The 17,259-nt window shown below is 30.5% G+C and overlaps 3 protein-coding genes across 8 annotated transcripts; 1 reads left to right on the forward strand and 2 right to left on the reverse strand.

Moving 5' to 3' along the window:
- The first annotated feature begins 2,062 nt into the window (after positions 1-2,062).
- On the forward strand, positions 2,063-6,357 carry LOC137820051 (Plant Tudor-like protein). 6 transcript variants are annotated; one of them, XM_090294705.1, is made up of 6 exons: positions 2,063-2,223; positions 2,872-3,300; positions 3,484-3,753; positions 4,730-4,783; positions 4,889-4,947; positions 5,096-6,357. In XM_090294705.1, the coding sequence occupies exons 2-4, from the start codon at positions 2,902-2,904 to the stop codon at positions 4,769-4,771; spliced, it is 711 nt and encodes a 236-aa protein (XP_090150831.1). In that variant the 5' UTR covers positions 2,063-2,223; positions 2,872-2,901; the 3' UTR covers positions 4,772-4,783; positions 4,889-4,947; positions 5,096-6,357. The 6 variants fall into 6 exon arrangements, with proteins under 6 accessions (XP_090150831.1, XP_090150833.1, XP_090150832.1 ...); XM_090294707.1 differs by lacking the exon at positions 4,889-4,947 and having other exon boundaries at positions 5,096-5,234; XM_090294706.1 differs by lacking the exon at positions 5,096-6,357 and having other exon boundaries at positions 4,889-5,001.
- A 3,381-nt stretch (positions 6,358-9,738) lies between these two features.
- On the reverse strand, positions 9,739-12,255 carry LOC137820053 (GTP-binding nuclear protein Ran-3). The gene is made up of 8 exons (XM_068623831.1): positions 12,106-12,255; positions 11,956-12,025; positions 11,672-11,728; positions 11,423-11,540; positions 10,716-10,805; positions 10,441-10,620; positions 10,258-10,335; positions 9,739-9,951 (listed from the first exon to the last, which is right to left on the reverse strand). Exons 1-8 carry the CDS (start codon positions 12,106-12,108, stop codon positions 9,882-9,884), a joined length of 666 nt encoding a protein of 221 aa, XP_068479932.1. The 5' UTR covers positions 12,109-12,255; the 3' UTR covers positions 9,739-9,881.
- Positions 12,256-14,731: 2,476 nt separating this feature from the next.
- LOC137820055 (GTP-binding nuclear protein Ran-3) lies at positions 14,732-17,052 on the reverse strand. Its single transcript, XM_068623833.1, has 8 exons — positions 16,875-17,052; positions 16,714-16,783; positions 16,523-16,579; positions 16,310-16,427; positions 15,883-15,972; positions 15,598-15,777; positions 15,419-15,496; positions 14,732-14,931 (listed from the first exon to the last, which is right to left on the reverse strand). The coding sequence occupies exons 1-8, from the start codon at positions 16,875-16,877 to the stop codon at positions 14,862-14,864; spliced, it is 666 nt and encodes a 221-aa protein (XP_068479934.1). The 5' UTR covers positions 16,878-17,052; the 3' UTR covers positions 14,732-14,861.
- Positions 17,053-17,259: the final 207 nt, after the last annotated feature.

Consider the following 17,259-nt stretch of genomic DNA (forward strand, 5'->3'; position numbering starts at 1 on the left):
AACATTATATTTATGATAGTTGTTATATAATTAGTTTGTATGATTGTTTCTCTCATGTATTTACCCTTCTATTGAAAGTGAATAAATAAATAAATAAAAGAATATTAATAATATATCATTTCACACATAAAACAAAGAAATAAAAAAATAACACAGTATATAGGTATTTATATTTGTAGATAATTTCATCACATATATTCATGTTTTATGAAATTTAAATCATGGTTTTATTTACATGCATTTATCTAAAATGAATCTTATAATATTTTTTAATTTAAAATAAGATTAATATATTTATATCAACATTATTATTACTAGTAGAAACACATACGTTCATGTCAAGTGCCTGCTGTCCGCAATTTTTTTTTTATGGTTAAAATTTTAAAGTCATAATTTTACTACAACAATAAAGAAAAAATGATTCAATGTTTTATATTTATTAATAATTCTTAATTTAATGGAAACAAATAAAGAAAGAAATGAAAGAATGATCAATTTGATAAAGAGGAATAGTAAGCGAACCTGCAAGCCAGAAGAGAGTGTGAGCACCGCCCCCAATCAATGACCTTAAAGGTTTGGTTGCGAAAGGCGAGATAAACAACAGATTACCATTACAAATCCAAGTTACAAAGATTCAATCTTTCGTAATGCAACGAACCTCTTCCATGCCTCGTGCGAGAAAGATCACGTTAGAAATCATAAACTCAAAATTCTATTGTCAAATTTGGAGAAGCTTCCATGCCACATTGGTGATGAGAATAATATGTGATCCATGAAGAAGGATGTAGTGAAGAAGAATAAGTTGTTTTGTTCCTCGTTGACATCTCCATCCATATCAATCACATTTTGAGTCATAGTGATTCGTGTTTTTTTACAAATAAAGAACAAGAAACCAAATGATAAGAAGGAATAACAATTATGATTTTTAGAGAGGTGAAGATATGGGTAAAAAACCAATACAAAATGGTAAATAAACTACTTCACATCCAAAATTTAAAATTGGTATCTTTTTTTACAAAAATGATAGAATATTAGTTTTAAAAATAAAAAAGAAAAACAGTTTTCAATTAAATATAAAAGTAATTAGTTATTTATTAAATGCTTTAAAAAAAATAACTAAAATGTCCAAAATAAAACAATAAAATAAATATTAATATAAGGGTAAAATTGAAAATATAAAAAAAATGAGTTAAAGAGGGGAATCTCTTTATATATAGGTATAAATTTTGATTTTTTAAAATTTTAAATCATAATTAAATGTTTTATAAGTAAATAAATAATTAAATTAATTAACATAATTATATATTTCATGAATTAAAAATAAAATAATTTAGTGACATATTGACAGTAAAAGAATTGGGTTATCACGTTGCATCCATTCACTTTGCAAAACCGTTTCTTGTAATACATAATAGATAAATAAAATATATAATATATAATAGATAATAGATAAATAAGATATGTAATATATAATAGATAATAGATAAATAAGATATGTAAGATATAATAGATAATAGATAAATAAGATAGGTAAGATATAATAGATAATAGATAATAGATAATAGATAATAGATAAATAAGATATATGCTCTCTTGAATAATTATTATCTTAAAAGTTACAACAACAATGATTTTTAATTACATTATTTACTAAATAGAGTTGAGATGTCACGGGCATCACTGATAACATTACAAAATATGTAAAACAAAAGTGACTTAAATATGTTAAATATCTTAACTAATTAACATTTATCAGATACTATCTTCTAATATTAATTAGTATAGCACGGGTCACTTTAGTTTTGCGTATATTTTAGAATTACTTGTTTATATTGGGTATAGCTCTTACTTTCAGTAAAAAATATATATAGAAAAATTGTTAATAATCAATATTAAATTAACAAACTAGTTATTTTCTTATATAGTAAGCAAAACTTATTTCTTATATAGTAAACATAACTTATATAGCAAATGAATTTGATATTTATTTTCTTAAAAAGTACAAATTATATGGGCCCAAACCATTGCGGCCCATATGGCTATTTTTATCTCCAGTGCGCCCATAAATTGCACAATTATGCCATTTTTGACGATAAATTCTTAGAAACCCTAATTTGTTCGATTTTTCAATACTCTTCCCCTTCGAAAAATCAAAGGTACTTACAGGCGCAGCGATTAGTTCAGAGGTTGTAAGCGATCTCGCATCGTGAATCGTCGATAAAGGTAATTTTTCACCATCTTCATTTATTAGAGCTGTTTCGATTCATGCCACTTTTTACAATTTAAACGTTTCTGCTTCGATTGCGATACCTGCTTTTAAATTTTGATCCTGTTACCTCCCTTTCCAGTTTATTTGGTCTATTTTATGTAGTCCGCTTCTATGAATTGTAGCTATTCTAAGATTTTAGTTACTTTTCAATTAATCGCGTTGACAATATTCAATGTAGTTTTTTTTTTCGTTGCAAATTTTTTCGGAGATTTATTTTGTTGAGCATAGCAGTAAGTTTGATTTTTATGAATTCATTCGATTGACACACTTGCCTGATTAGTTAGTGATTCGCAACACCGGTCAAGGTTTTTGAATTTTTGTTTTTGTCATGGTTTTATCGTGAGAAATTGCTGACAAATGCAATCTATGCATCCACAATCGTGGTCTGAATTGCGATATAGATTCGGTATACCCTAACTTTGCTACCGTCGTGGGCTGTTTAAAACCTTAAATTTGATTCTATTTCCATCTTTGGTAAAATTTGTTGAATATTTTCTTGGAGTTGTATAGGAAGATAATCTATAATCCTTCTAGGGTATCTGATATAAACAATTTTGTGATTTTTCTTCTGTGATATTAACGTACGAGTATTAATGCCACAGATTCGTGTCTGAGTTGGAGTAGTCATCACCATGAGATTGAGAAAGGGAATTAAAGTGGAGATCCCTGGCAATACCGATGGACTTAGTGTGGAATGGCGATGTGCACGAATAATTTCTGGTAATGGGCACACCTACAGTGTTCAGTATGACCGTTCTAGTACAACAAGTGAAGCTAGCATAGAGAGAGTTTCAAGAAAGGCCATCAGACCATCTCCCCCTCCTGTTAAAGGTATTGGGAGTTGGGTAGCTAATGATCACGTGGAGGTTTACAATTTCGGTTCTTGGAGAGCAGCTACTGTTTTGAAATTCATTGATGGAGATTTCTACCTGGTAAGACTGTGGGTATCTTGCAAAGAGTTAACGGTGCTCAAGGTAAACATGAGGGCACGCCAGACTTTTCAAAATGGTCAATGGGTGGTCAAGTCTAAGGTAAATTTCCATTTGTTCAACATAAATAATACAGCTTTGCTTATGATTTAATTTTTAATTTTAGCTAATATTCCAAAGCTTGATTACTTTCTTTATGGTTGAATATCTGATCTATTTATAGAGATTCCTTGAGTACTCGTAAATTTAATTCAATGTCCTGATATTTGTTCATACTTCTTTCAGGGATCTGTCAAGTCACCAGTTGGGAAGTCTAGCTTGATTTCTAACAGTTCCAAAGATGAGCCTGAAAATAAGTGCAGAAATATTGTTTCTCCAGGATTAGATGCCAGTGATCACCAGGAACCTTGCCTGATTTCATCTTCAACATTGAAAAGAACATCACCTTTTGTCTCCTCTCTTGTTGAGTCTTATCCCAGAAAATTAAGGGCTGTGTCGAATATGGGTGAGTGTGAAAGATTCAAAGCTGTAACCACAGCCCCCTCGCTGCATAAGGTATATGCTGTTGTTTACCCACAAAATAATATGGGTGAAAAATGCATGCATACTTCCTTTACTAATGGTACCAAAAAATATTATGAAACAGGAAAGGAGAATCCTTGTAATGTTTCAACACACTTTCTTGAACGAATTGAAGAACCTGATTATTCTTGTAGTGATCTGAGTTCTGTTGGCAGTTGTAGTGTCATAAGTAGTAACTCAAATAAAATTTCCAGTGATACCTTACCAGGTCCTTGCCAGGATGAGGATACCCTTTGCAGTGATGCAGAATCTCTAGATGTTGGAGATGTGGATGAAGGATGCTCCACTTCTCCCAGTGAGGTTGCAGCAGAAAGAATTCATAGTTTAGAGTTGCATGCATACCACAGTACCCTAGAAGTTATGTATGCCTCTGGTTCTTTAAGTTGGGAACAGGAAGAATTATTGACTAACCTTCGAATTTCACTCAATATTTCAAATGATGAACATTTGATGGAGATAAAGAACTTAGGTTCATGTGGTCAGAATTTTTAAATGTTTACATTTTAATTCCTTATTTGTACAGCCTTAGTAGGTTCTGAAGAAGAGTACATATTTTTGAATTATTTTTTCTTAATATTTCTATATTGGGAAAATAATGTTGCTATACACTCATTATGAATATATCAAGTTACGATGCTCTTTATTTATTTGCTAGTCTCACTCTCTCTCTCTCCTTATATTTGATGCTATAATTTTCCTTTTCAATGTCACAAGTTCTTGGCTTCTACACCTGTTATGATTTGCTGATATGAGATATTCAACTGATTGTCTCCTTAGCTACTTGTATGTCATTTAATTGCCAAGTAATTGATTTGCCTGGACACCTTGATTATACTTCTGAATTTGATCTAAAATACTTAATTTGAATGAAATATATTAGCGATTTATTTTATGGCATCAACTTTTCTGCCATTTGAATATTATTGATGAATCAACTACAATTTTCCAGGGCCAGTGTAGGAGGCTTGCATGCCTTGCTTCCAATGGCTAAATATGATACTAGGTTTGCTTCTTTTCTCTCTGCAAATTAATTGGTCACATCTACCAATAATTTTCTTACTGAGATTAGAAATTTCTGACCACTGCTTTATCATTCATGTGATTCAAGAACACGATCTCACTTTAGGGTTACTCATGTGATTCAAGAACACGATCCTCGTATGGAAGGTCTTCTTATAGTGCAATTATTCAGATAATAACAATTTAATTCATTTATTTGCATACCTTGTGAATTATCTTCACTGTTACTTGAATACTTTATCCTGTCAGTGGAAAAAAAGTGATGCTAGGATGTTCAGAATGTGTTATATATCAGGTAGCTAATTGCCCTGGATTTCTGTCCCGTGGCCTCTCCATGATGCATAAGCAGATGTCCGGTGTGTTGACATGGCAGCAAATTGCAGCAGCAATAATGCTTTGCAGCCACTACATCAGACGGGTAAAAATCTCATATCGTTTTTTCATAATTGACCTAATTATTTTAGGGTCGTTTGGTCATAATTGACCTGTCTGCAAAATTATTCTCTCCATTCTCTAATGTCAGTTCACCACTGTCTGACAGCCCATTTCATGCTGTCTTATTGTACCTTTTTTTGAACTGGTCACTTAATGCTCTTATTTTTCTAAACTTTCTTAGGCTTGGATCTTATAATTTCCACGAGTTCATCAACATTTTTTTTTATCTTGACATTGTTGAAATTGGCGTATATAGGAAACATGTTAACGATGGTTTTTTAGCAGGTCTTGGGAAAAATACTCCATTAAGTAATTTTTTAATGGAACTTTACTGTATCTAAGAATTTGTAAAAAACATAGGATTCGCATATTCCCGTCATACTCAAAAATCAATAAACTCATTTCCTCCTTTCTATAGTGGTTTCTGAGCGTATATGTTGTTAAGTTCAAAATGTCTGACATCTCTCAGCCCCTCGATATTGTCAAGCACACTGTCAATTGACCATCAAGAAAAGTGTTAGGACATCCGTTGATTCTCATTGACATGGAGCACCATTTTCTATCATTATTCTCATTGAGGTCAAATTTATGTTTTTTTATCCCTATCGTTTTGTTTTTGTCTCCAAATAATTATATTGTGTGTTGGGTTTACATACTGATCGCTAACGAGATCCGTTGATGACATTTTGTTAATCTTTGCAACCTCATCATTCTGATTCTTGACTGTTTATTTTGAAATGTTATATATTGAGATAAAATTTATATCGGCTATTCATAAACATAGTTCTCGGTAATTTAATCTAATGCACTTTTTTTCGTTGTGGTCAATTTGAATCCCATTTGCTGAGCTGATCAATGTTTTAGTTCTTCCAAATCAAATGTGGAAAGCAAGTACCTGAGAAGATGATGCAACTCTGATGCATTTTTGGTTTGCCTCATTGTGTGTTTGTGTAAAATCTGGCTTGTTTTCCGTATTTTGAATTTTTTTGAATATGTTATATCGCGAATAATCAATTTAATCGATGTATTATGCGCAGTTAAGTCACAATATGTTCAAATTTTGTATGATTGCAGCCTGTGCTGTGTATTCGATTGAAGTATAGTTCCAGTAATTTTTAGTTATTACAGTTCTGTTAATGTGCTGTTGGATCCAATTACAGTGCTTTTAATGTTTAGAGTTATTACTCGTATCTATTGTAGGCTAAATTCATTCAGTAAAAGATTGACACTCCCAATCCCTCTTTTATGTTTTTCATATTCTTATTTAGGGGAATTGAGCAACCGACCAGTTGCGGACGATAATGCAATTGTGTCGCTCAATGTAAACATAATTGGGGTTGCTTTGCGTAATGTTTTTTAATGTAGCTGTTCACTTAGGCTTTAAAGATTTCTGAAAAAGATTAAATGCTTTTTCATAAATTAGTACATGGAGGCCAAAATTACGCATGTTAATCAAAGAACTAGTGATGTAAAAAAACATTAGTAGATAGTGAAGCTTACTGTTTTGTTTTCAAGGTCTCCATTAATTAGTCTCTTAAACAGATATCACTAAATTAATTTCTGCAACTAAATGAAAGGCATATATCATTAGTAAAAAAATTCTTAACATAATACATATTAAGAACATTTTTACTCGTTTTAAAAATGTTATCTGCCAAGTCTTTTAATGGTGTTGTAATAAAATATTTTAATGTTTTAATTATACTAGGTATATCGCATAAGCAACGCTTAAACGTTCCTTTATAAATTTATAATCCTGAGTTGAAATAAAAAAAATACTTGTAACCTTGACAATAATCAATAAATTATCTTGTGTAAAAAAGTAATCAGGGCTACTAAGTGTTAACTATCAGTATTCCTTTGGAAAGTTTGATGTTGCAATTAAACAATGGTCTTAGATGGGTGTGAGATTTGTCGGGAGAGAAGAGAGTGAACTTGTGAGGTAGAGTATTCCTTTGGAAAGTTTGATGTTGCAATTAAACAATGGTCTTAGATGGGTGTGAGATTTGTCGGGGGAGAGAAGAGAGTGAACTTGTGAGGTAGAGGATGCATATTGAAATAAATTTATGAAGATGATTTATTAAAGTTTGTTATTGATAAAATTTATAAATTATTTTAAAGATGTAAAATTTAAGTTTATAAATTTATTTTTGTTATTAAAAAATTAAAATAATAAATTATGATATTTTTTTTTATAATTTTGATTTAATTAAATTTTTATAATATATAGTATTTATAATTATTAGTATTTTTTAACAAAAAATAAAATAAAATATATTTTTTATTTATTTAACTAATATAATTATTAAGTATATTAGTATTTATAAAAATAATAAAAATGATTATACATATTTATTATTTTATATAATTATATATATATATATATTGTTGATATTATAATTTTATTTTATTATTATTTATATCTATATGTTTTTATTAATATTTATTAATAGTATAATTAAATGATTTTATTACATAAATTTATGTAATATTTAATATATTAATATTTTATATTATATATATAATTTTATTAATAATTGCACTATAGGTCGAATAGTTGAAAAGTTGAAAAATCGATAATAAAATTGAAAACTAAATAAAAATGAATAAATGATTAAATAGTAAAATATTATAGCAAAATCTATTAAATAGGTATAAGTACGTTTAATATGTTTAATAAATACAATGTACAATTCAATTGGATCTAAAGTCTAATAAAAAGTACTATAAATAGGTAATTAATTCAAGAAGTAAGTAGAATCTAATAATTAACTAAAATCAGTTCTGATTATATCATCGGAGCCTCTTGCTAGTACATATTCGAGAGTTGATCAAAGGCCAACAGTTGATCCAGTCCAACTAGTGAGAATCCATAATCGATATCCAAACTCAAGTCCAAACTAATGAATAATGTAACCAATAATTAATATTATTAATAACTTAAATAATTAATATATTTTAAAATAGTGTATAATTTAAATTTAAATTTAAATATAATGATATAATATATATATATATATATATAACTCAGTGAATGCAGGAAGGATGAGTTAATTTAGGGTTTAGGATTTATATTTAGTAAAATCAGACATCATTTCCATCTACTCGTCGGTCTTCATTTGTATGTCATCAATAGAACGAAACACAACATATTTTTTATATTTTCCAGTCGAAAGTGTGATGTTGCAATCGAGTGTATATGTTTGCTCGTGAAGTTGACATTAGAATATCTTTTCCAACATTTTATTTCTAAATAATTTTAGTTCAAAATAACATGAAAGGTTAGTGACAAAAATGTCTACTGTAAATTTTATAATTGCTCGAGATGTGTTTGTATCCTTGTAATCACAATGGTACATAGTCTAATACATTTTTTTACATTTGTGGACATATTCTCACGAAACATTAAAGTTTTGGTAGGAATTACGAGTACAATTTTGATTATTGAAGATAAAAGATAAAGACATGAAGTTGAGGTTTTTAAAATCTGAGTAAGCATAGCCATAATTTTTATAGTATCTTTTTCTTACGATTTTTCTTTATATAATCATTTAACTCTTTTTTTTAATTCACGCAAGTTAAAGCTAACTAAAGTAGGTTGGACTATAAACGTTAGAACCAAAGAATAAAATGGAGTAAAAAAGCACATTACAATCACTCAGCAAAAAAAAAAGTATTATGTAAAAAGAAAACAAATTACTGTCAATAAAAGAAGACTTGAATATCTTGTTATGATTTTTTTTACCTTTTTCTTTCTCTTTTTATTTTATTCTCTATGTTAGTATTTGATAAAAATAAGATATGGATAACACCATGTTGATAACGGGACATGTGTCGACTTTGATGATTTATGTAATGCTAGGTAGTTAAGTAGTTATAAACGTCACATTTTATTATCTTCGGCCAAATGAATAACGCAACGTTATTTATTACATCATGCACTTTCAGCACTATAAAAATTACATCTCAGAAAGAGTGGTAGTTGTTGGAGTAAAAGAATACTGTGAAAATCCCCTGTACTGACAGAAAGGTGCCCAACTTTATAGGTACAACTTCATTTCACCTTTCCATTTAAATTTATTTCAGAGGGTCCAACCGCTACAAAAAACCTTGCTTATAAATTTAACAAGCTAAACATTTTTAAAAGATCACACTGCCTAAATAAATTATATTCGATTTATCCTTTTAATCTATTTTAATCTTATTAGTGCATGTTAACCGGTCCACAGATTCACCCTCAGAGTAAAGGATAGCAATGTTATTTTCTTGAGAAGTGCTTGTAATGATCTTTCAAGCACGTTAATGTTCAGAAAAAATACAAGTTCAAAAAGTTATTAGAGAATTGAGTCACTAATATCACTTCATTTACTTGGAAGATAATATATGAAGTGATTACTGACTAAAAAAAATAAATGGCTTTGCCCACCATATATGCAAAATGTATTTGTCGGGCGTCAAAAACACTGAACAACAGGAATGCCGAACGTGATAACCAAACAAACATAATCAAATCACCTCATAATGATTGAATTTAAAACCTCAAATCCATGTTCAAAAATGTCAATAATACACAACCCCAAAAAACATATATTGTAGCATACACAAATACCAGTAACTAAGGAAAATGGTCCACAGACGCACAATTCCTACTCAAAAGTATCATCGTCGTCGTCTGGAAGGGGCTGACTAGCAGCTGCAGCAAGCTCAGCCTCATGTCTGCAAAAGTCACAAATTCATACATTATAAAAAATCTGAACAACTCTGGATGACCAAATACAATAAGAATACTTTCAGTTTGATCGATATGAAACAACTCGGAGGCTCTTAGTTCATAGAAACTAAAATAACACAGCCTACTAAAAACCTAATATAATACCCATGACGACAAACCATTAGGACATTTTTAAATTCAACATACAACCATGCAGTTCTATAAACCTATTTTATCATCCTAGAGAAGCCGTGACCAAGAACTACAGGTTGCTGATAAAGAATTAGTTTGCTAAAGGACAGGTAACTTACTGTTGTTGGGCTGCTAAATCAATTTGAACTTCGGGTGGAGCCAAAGCAGGAGATTCTACAAAGTGCAAGTTAGGATCTCTGCAAAATTGACACAAGTAGCAAAATTTTAGGAGAAATAAATTTAGAAGTTTGTAATTGTCTTATAATATGGACTGCAAATAAATCTAGCAGTTTTGGAGGTACCCTGCAAGTTTCCTAGCCAAGTACAAGAATGGCTTTTCAAAGTTATAGTTGCTCTTTGCAGATATCTCATAATACTGCAAATTCTTCTTTCTGTGAAAAGTAACCTGCTTGGCCTTCACTTGCCTATTCTTTACATCAACCTTGTTACCACAAAGAACAATTGGGATGTTCTCACAAACCCTAAAAAATCAATTGGGCAGAAAACGTCAATGATCTGATGTATACAGAACTCGTATGAAACTAATAAACAGGTTTTAACAAATTCATTTACGAACCGACAAAGATCACGGTGCCAGGTAGGGACATTTTTGTAAGTTAGCCGAGCAGTAACATCAAACATGATTATTGCACATTGCCCATGGATACTGCAATATAAAGAATATGAGTTAAAAGCAGAGAAAGGGATCAAAATATATATAAAGATAAGCTTAGGGGTTTTATAAATTTCCAATAAACATTTCCAAAAGAATAAATTAGAAATTTCTTACGTATCCAATTCATCCTATCCAATTCATCCTATAAAGATTAACAACACATGCAGAGCCAGGCAATTTTCACGCAAAAGCTTTAATAGTTATGATAAAATAAAATTATGGAAACAATGCCAACGGACAACAATATTAGTTCACAAGTAACAAATCTAACATTTAACACACATGCAGAAGTTATGATTGAAAGATGTATGTAAGCACAACAAGATATAATAAATCATAATCTTCAGTCTTGCCTTGTCATACAATGTAGATATTCAAAACAATAACCCATGTAAGAAACAAGAAACACATAGATGATGAAAGCTCCCAACAACATGCAAACAGAAGAGATGCGTGCTATTTAATTCTAAGCATCAAACAGTATAACAACTCGTATTTCCCCTTTGGATTCAAATGATCACACAGGTCATCTACATGTAAACATTAGAATAACAAAGGGAGTCTGCGGTCTTGTTGCCAGTTCCCGCAAAAAAAAAAAAAAAACTTACTAATATCCATCCCTGAGACCACCAAACTTCTCTTGCCCGGCAGTATCCCAACAGTAGAAACGAATCTTTCCACAGTTCGTGAAAAAATCCAACGGATGAACCTCCACACCAATAGTGGCTGTTTGAGACAGAGCCATGACAACAAATAAGATGATAAACGCAAATAAAATACAAACACAAAAACAAACTATGAGCATAAATCATTAACCACAAATAATAATTGATAAAAAAAAAAAAAAAAAATCTCACGTTCATATTTCTTCTCAAATTCACCGGTGAGATGCCTCTTCACGAAAGTGGTCTTTCCTGTAAAGATCCAACATCGTATAATAAAACAATAAAACTCATATTGATGATGAACAACTCGATACTGAAATTTTACTTTTAGAAATAAGGTAGATCGTTCCCCAAAAAAGAAAAACCAGACAAACAATACCAATTGCGAAATAACCAAACCCTAACCCTAACCCTAACGGTTTCAAATCAAGAAAGAATGAAAGTGGATCACCCTCAAGAAGCAAGAAGTAATTCACCTGTCCCACCGTCACCGACGATGACGAGCTTGAAACTTGGGTAGTCAACTGTTTGCTGATTTGGCAAAGCCTGCGATGAAAATATAATGTTAATCGAATGTGGAGAGAAAATTGAAAAAAAAAAAAAAAACAGAAAGAAAGAAAGAGAACCATGGTGAAAGCGGTGACTGAGAGAGGAGACAGAGAGAAATGAAAGCAAGGGTTTATAATAGTTCCCCTTTCTCACAAGAGAGTTCCTCTCAGCGTTAACCTCACGCACCTCTTCCACCTGGACTTTGCTTTTTCGGTCATATATTATTTTTTCCATAAATGGGCCTCCTAATATAATTAATTACAGGTATTGCATTGTGCAACCCCATACTTTTCAAGTTGCACCCTATAAATACTGAAAATAAATTATTACCGTTTTTGCTGCTCCAGTTTTCAATTCTGCAATACAGTAACCTTTCATATAGTATATTCTAAAATATTAAAACTTATTTTTTGATACTTTAAATGGTACTTTATAAAATATAATTTTTATATTTTATAATATATATTTAAAATATAACATTCAGAATATATTTTTTAAAGGTCAGTTTTATCACTTTGCCAAATTTTACTCGTTTGCCACCATATGGGTGTGCAACTTCAAAAAGCATGGGAATGCACCAACACTGCCCATTTTAGTATTAAATATCCTTTTTATAACATTTTTTTTTATACTTTGGTTTTCTCTGCATTAAAGTAGAGATATACTCTGTAATAAAATTATTTTATACTTGAAAAACTTACTAAAATTTTAACAAATAAATTAATAATATAAGATATTATGAGCAACAGGTCATGGGATAAAAAGTTGGAGTTTTTTTTTATATAAACCATTTTTTTATTGAATAAAATATTTTTATAGTTAAATAAGATTTCTATTGAGAGTAAGAATTCATATTAAAATAGTTAACACAATTTTAAATTGATTAGATTCAATAAATTTATACCAGTTAATTTATGTGCTATTACAAAAAAAAAAAATCAAATTTTTTGCTGATTAAAAAACTTTGAAAAAGAAGTTATATGAGAAGTACTGTACTTGTTTAAATGATTAAGGAGAGTTCATTGGTATAATCAAAATATAAAAGTAAAGTTTTTAATTGAACTCCCATTGACTGTACCATTTCAAATTTACTCTTTCATTCTCATGAAACATCAATATTTTTTATTACAAAATATATAATTTTAAAAACAAAATTTATATTACAAAATGTACATCATAGAATACAAATGTACATTTTAGACTCTAAAATCCAAAATATATTTCCAGACACAGAATGAACGATTCAGATTTAATGTATTTGGAATTATACTTAATATATTTTGAATTATCCAACTTATATTGTATTTCTAAATCTAGAAATGTATTTTAAAAGGTAAAAAAAAATACATTTTACAAATATGAAATAGGAGAACACTTTTAAAATTTCACCATCCATGAAGGTGCACCTTCAAACTAGTGGGGGATGCAGAATAAATGGACAAGAAATAGGCAATGCATATCACTGCACCTAATTTCAATGGAAAAGACAAAAATAACCTTAATGTATTGTTTGTTTTTTATATTACGGATTTTCTTATCCGAGCTTTTGATTTTTTTTTCGGATTTTTAAACACAAAATGCTCTTCGGATATATTTTTTGAATGTATTATTTTTCTATTTTGAAACACAAAATGCTCTTCGGATATTATTTTTTTGGAATGTATTATTTTCTATTTTGAATTTTCATTTTCGAAATAAAAGTTATTTTTGGAATTTTTTAAATTGTGTTGGGCGCATGTTTTTCGGGATGTACTATTTTCTATTTCGAATTTTCATTTTCGAAATAAAGGTTATTTTTGGATTTTTTTAAATTGTGAAATGTTGGGTGTAGGAAGAATTTGCCCAAGAAATAAACTTGTTTGAGTCCAGCTGAGCCCATCAAAGAAACTCATTGACACAAATTAAAAACTACAATAAAAACAACTAGCATAGAAAAATTAGTTTGAATTAAAACTTATTTTTCCAAATTTTTATTCTTTTAAAATTTAACATAAACATTTGAAGATAAAATAAAACTTTTTAAGAAACAATATACATTTAGTTCTCCCTACTTATAAATTTCAATTTAGTTAATGCCAATATAAACAAATTAAACACAACTAATTCTTTTTTACTAGCAATGCAAAAAAAGACATATATATATATATATATATGTATATATATATGTAGGAAGGGATGGTACCCTAGTGCATCAAACTAGACACCAAAAAATGAAAATGAACACAAAAAACAGGTTTCAGCTTTCACTGAGATATGTCTTCAGTGCTTATATAAGAAAATCTACACCACAAATTTCTCACTAATACAGTATTGATTTGACTTCTAGAATCCACTAAAATAGCCTCAGTTTTTCCTTATCAATAGACACCAACTACTAAAATTTCATTTATATCAAATGTTCCCTTCCAAATCTTAATACATTTTCTATTAAAATATCAGTGATACCGTTATTATAAACAATAAAACCAGAAACGTCTAATGTCAGGTTATCTTAACAGAGGAATCAAATAAAAACAAAAATCTAACTTTTAAAAAAAATGACCAATTTATTTTACACCAAATTAACTTCAATTATATTCTGTGAAAATCACATCCTTAATTCCTAGATGTGTAATTGAAAATATCCAACACGCACATCCTTGCATAATAAAAGATCAAAATTTTGTTGAAACAACCAGCTCACACCTTCGTAACACCCCTACATAGTAAAAATGAGAATTTTACTTTAAAAACAAATTGTAATTTAAACAACGAAGTGTCAACACTACAACCCCTTAAAGGATTTGAAATAGCTTACAAAAACCAACATTTGTTCCATAAACACTCTAGTTCTCTACTCAAAAGTGTCATCATCATCGTCAGGAAGGGGCTGACTGGCAGCTGCAGCAAGCTCGGCTTCATGCCTGCAAAAGCCACCAATACATAATAAATATAAGAAATTTAAAATGAACAAAACCACATCAAATGAGAACAATACTACTACGTTAGAAGGACCTTTCCGAAACACAAGTCATGCATTTTGTGGAATTTAAAAATATATGAAAGCTATGCCGGCTAATTAGTTCACTTTGTTTGGATGTTAATGCTGGCAGAAGAGGAATGATTAATTATACGAAACAATTCCGATTCCTCGTTATTATTTAAGTATATTTAACAGCAAAGTCTTCCCCCAGCTAACAACACAAAAGACACTTTCTCAAACAGTTCTCCTCAATTCCTCCCCATTATTTTGGTTAGTGGTAATTCGTTTTCGTTAAGCAATTTTTTTAATTCAAAACGCACACTTGACAAATCTACAACCCATCTTTTTCTTATCATGCCAAGAAACCAATAATAAGTAAAATGCTGATAGAATCGGAGAAACAATTTAGTTAATGACAGATGGCTTACTGTTGCTGTGCAGCTAAATCAATTTGAACTTCTGGTGGAGCCAATGCAGGGGATTCTACAAAGTGCAAGTTAGGATCACTGCAAAATTGACACAGTTAGAAAAAAAATAAATTGGTGTCCATTTAAAAGCGTAGTATAAAATGAAATGAATGTAAGAAATGAAAACTCAGTGGCTCTACCCTGCAATTTTACGTGCAAGATACAAAAATGGCTTCTCAAAATTGTAGTTGCTCTTAGCTGAGATTTCATAGTACTGCAAATTCTTCTTCCTGTGGAAAGTAACCTGTTTTGCCTTCACCTGCCTGTTCTTGACATCAACCTTGTTACCGCAGAGAACAATTGGGATGTTTTCACAGACCCTGAAAAATAGGTTAGGCAGAAATTACTTATGGAGCCAAATAAACCAAATTCAGAGTTATAAGAGGCATCACAGCCGAAAAAGATTAGGGGCTTCATTTACAAACCTGCAAAGATCACGATGCCAGGTTGGGACATTCTTGTATGTTAGTCGGGCAGTAACATCAAACATGATAATCGCACATTGTCCATGGATACTGCAACATAAGATACCATTTAACACAACATAAAGGGTTGGTATCACAGCATAACAAATAAAATTCTTACACACCTTTTCATTAGAAAATTTAGGCCTAAATCAAATCTATAAAACAGGCTTGCAATATAAACCTATATTCTATAATTTGACCAACAATTTCCAGTGGAACAAATTAAAAAACTAAATGCAATAAATATATGAGTGTGTGTGTCTAACAGTCGTCATACAAAAAATAAAAACTAAAAAGTGCAGGTAACTTCCATGCAAACTACAACATGCAATCAGATACACATAGAATACTGTTAAAAGAAAAAAATTGTGGACACAAGACTTACTAGTATCCATCCCTGAGACCACCAAACTTCTCCTGTCCAGCAGTATCCCAGCAATAGAATCGAATCTTTCCACAATTAGTGAAAAAATCCAACGGGTGAACCTCCACACCAATTGTTGCTGTTGTGAAAAAGCAAAATCAAGATAAACAAGAAGTTTGATTTGAAATAAATGTTAAACACAAAACCTTAATCTTAATTATAAACTAATCTTACGTTCGTATTTCTTCTCGAATTCCCCAGTAAGATGCCTTTTCACAAAGGTTGTCTTTCCTGGAAATTTCATCACAAATAAGTTCACATGCCAAGGTATAACCAGATCGCTACAACAGAATAACCTTTAATAACTGAAAACACAGGCTAAATGGTGAAAATAAGAGTGAGAAAAAAGAAGAAGAAAAGATAACCTGTGCCACCATCGCCGACGATTACGAGTTTGAAACTCGGGTAATCCACAGTTTGCTGATTGGGCAAAGCCTGCATCGAAAAAGATGAAGAATAAACGGAAGTGCGAAATAAAAGTGGAAAGAAAAGCGTTGAAAGAAGAGTTCAATAGCATATAGCATACCATGGAATGGGAAATGTAGCTACGCTGTGTTGGGTTAAAGGTAATGAACGAGAAATGATCAAAGAGATATGGGTTTGTGAGAGAAAACACCCAAGCGAGGGTTTATATGGTAAGGGTTTGAAGTTCCGTATTTTGAATGAACGCGTTACCCTAACGCAACGGTGTCCACCCTCTGATTACGCTCACTTTAAATTTGAATTCAATCTTTAACTGGGCTCGGCCCAACGCATAAGCTCTCTAGACTTCTTCTTGATTTTAGATAGATTCTCACTGCACCATATCATATTCTATTGACACCAATAGGTTAATATGGAATTACTGTTTTACCCTTAATGAAATAAAATTAGATTAAATTTTAGATGCACCAACACCTAACACTCTCCAC

This window comes from Phaseolus vulgaris, chromosome 9 (genome assembly GCF_051622355.1).
Source record: "Phaseolus vulgaris cultivar YP4 chromosome 9, ASM5162235v1, whole genome shotgun sequence".
NCBI lineage: Eukaryota > Viridiplantae > Streptophyta > Magnoliopsida > Fabales > Fabaceae > Phaseolus > Phaseolus vulgaris.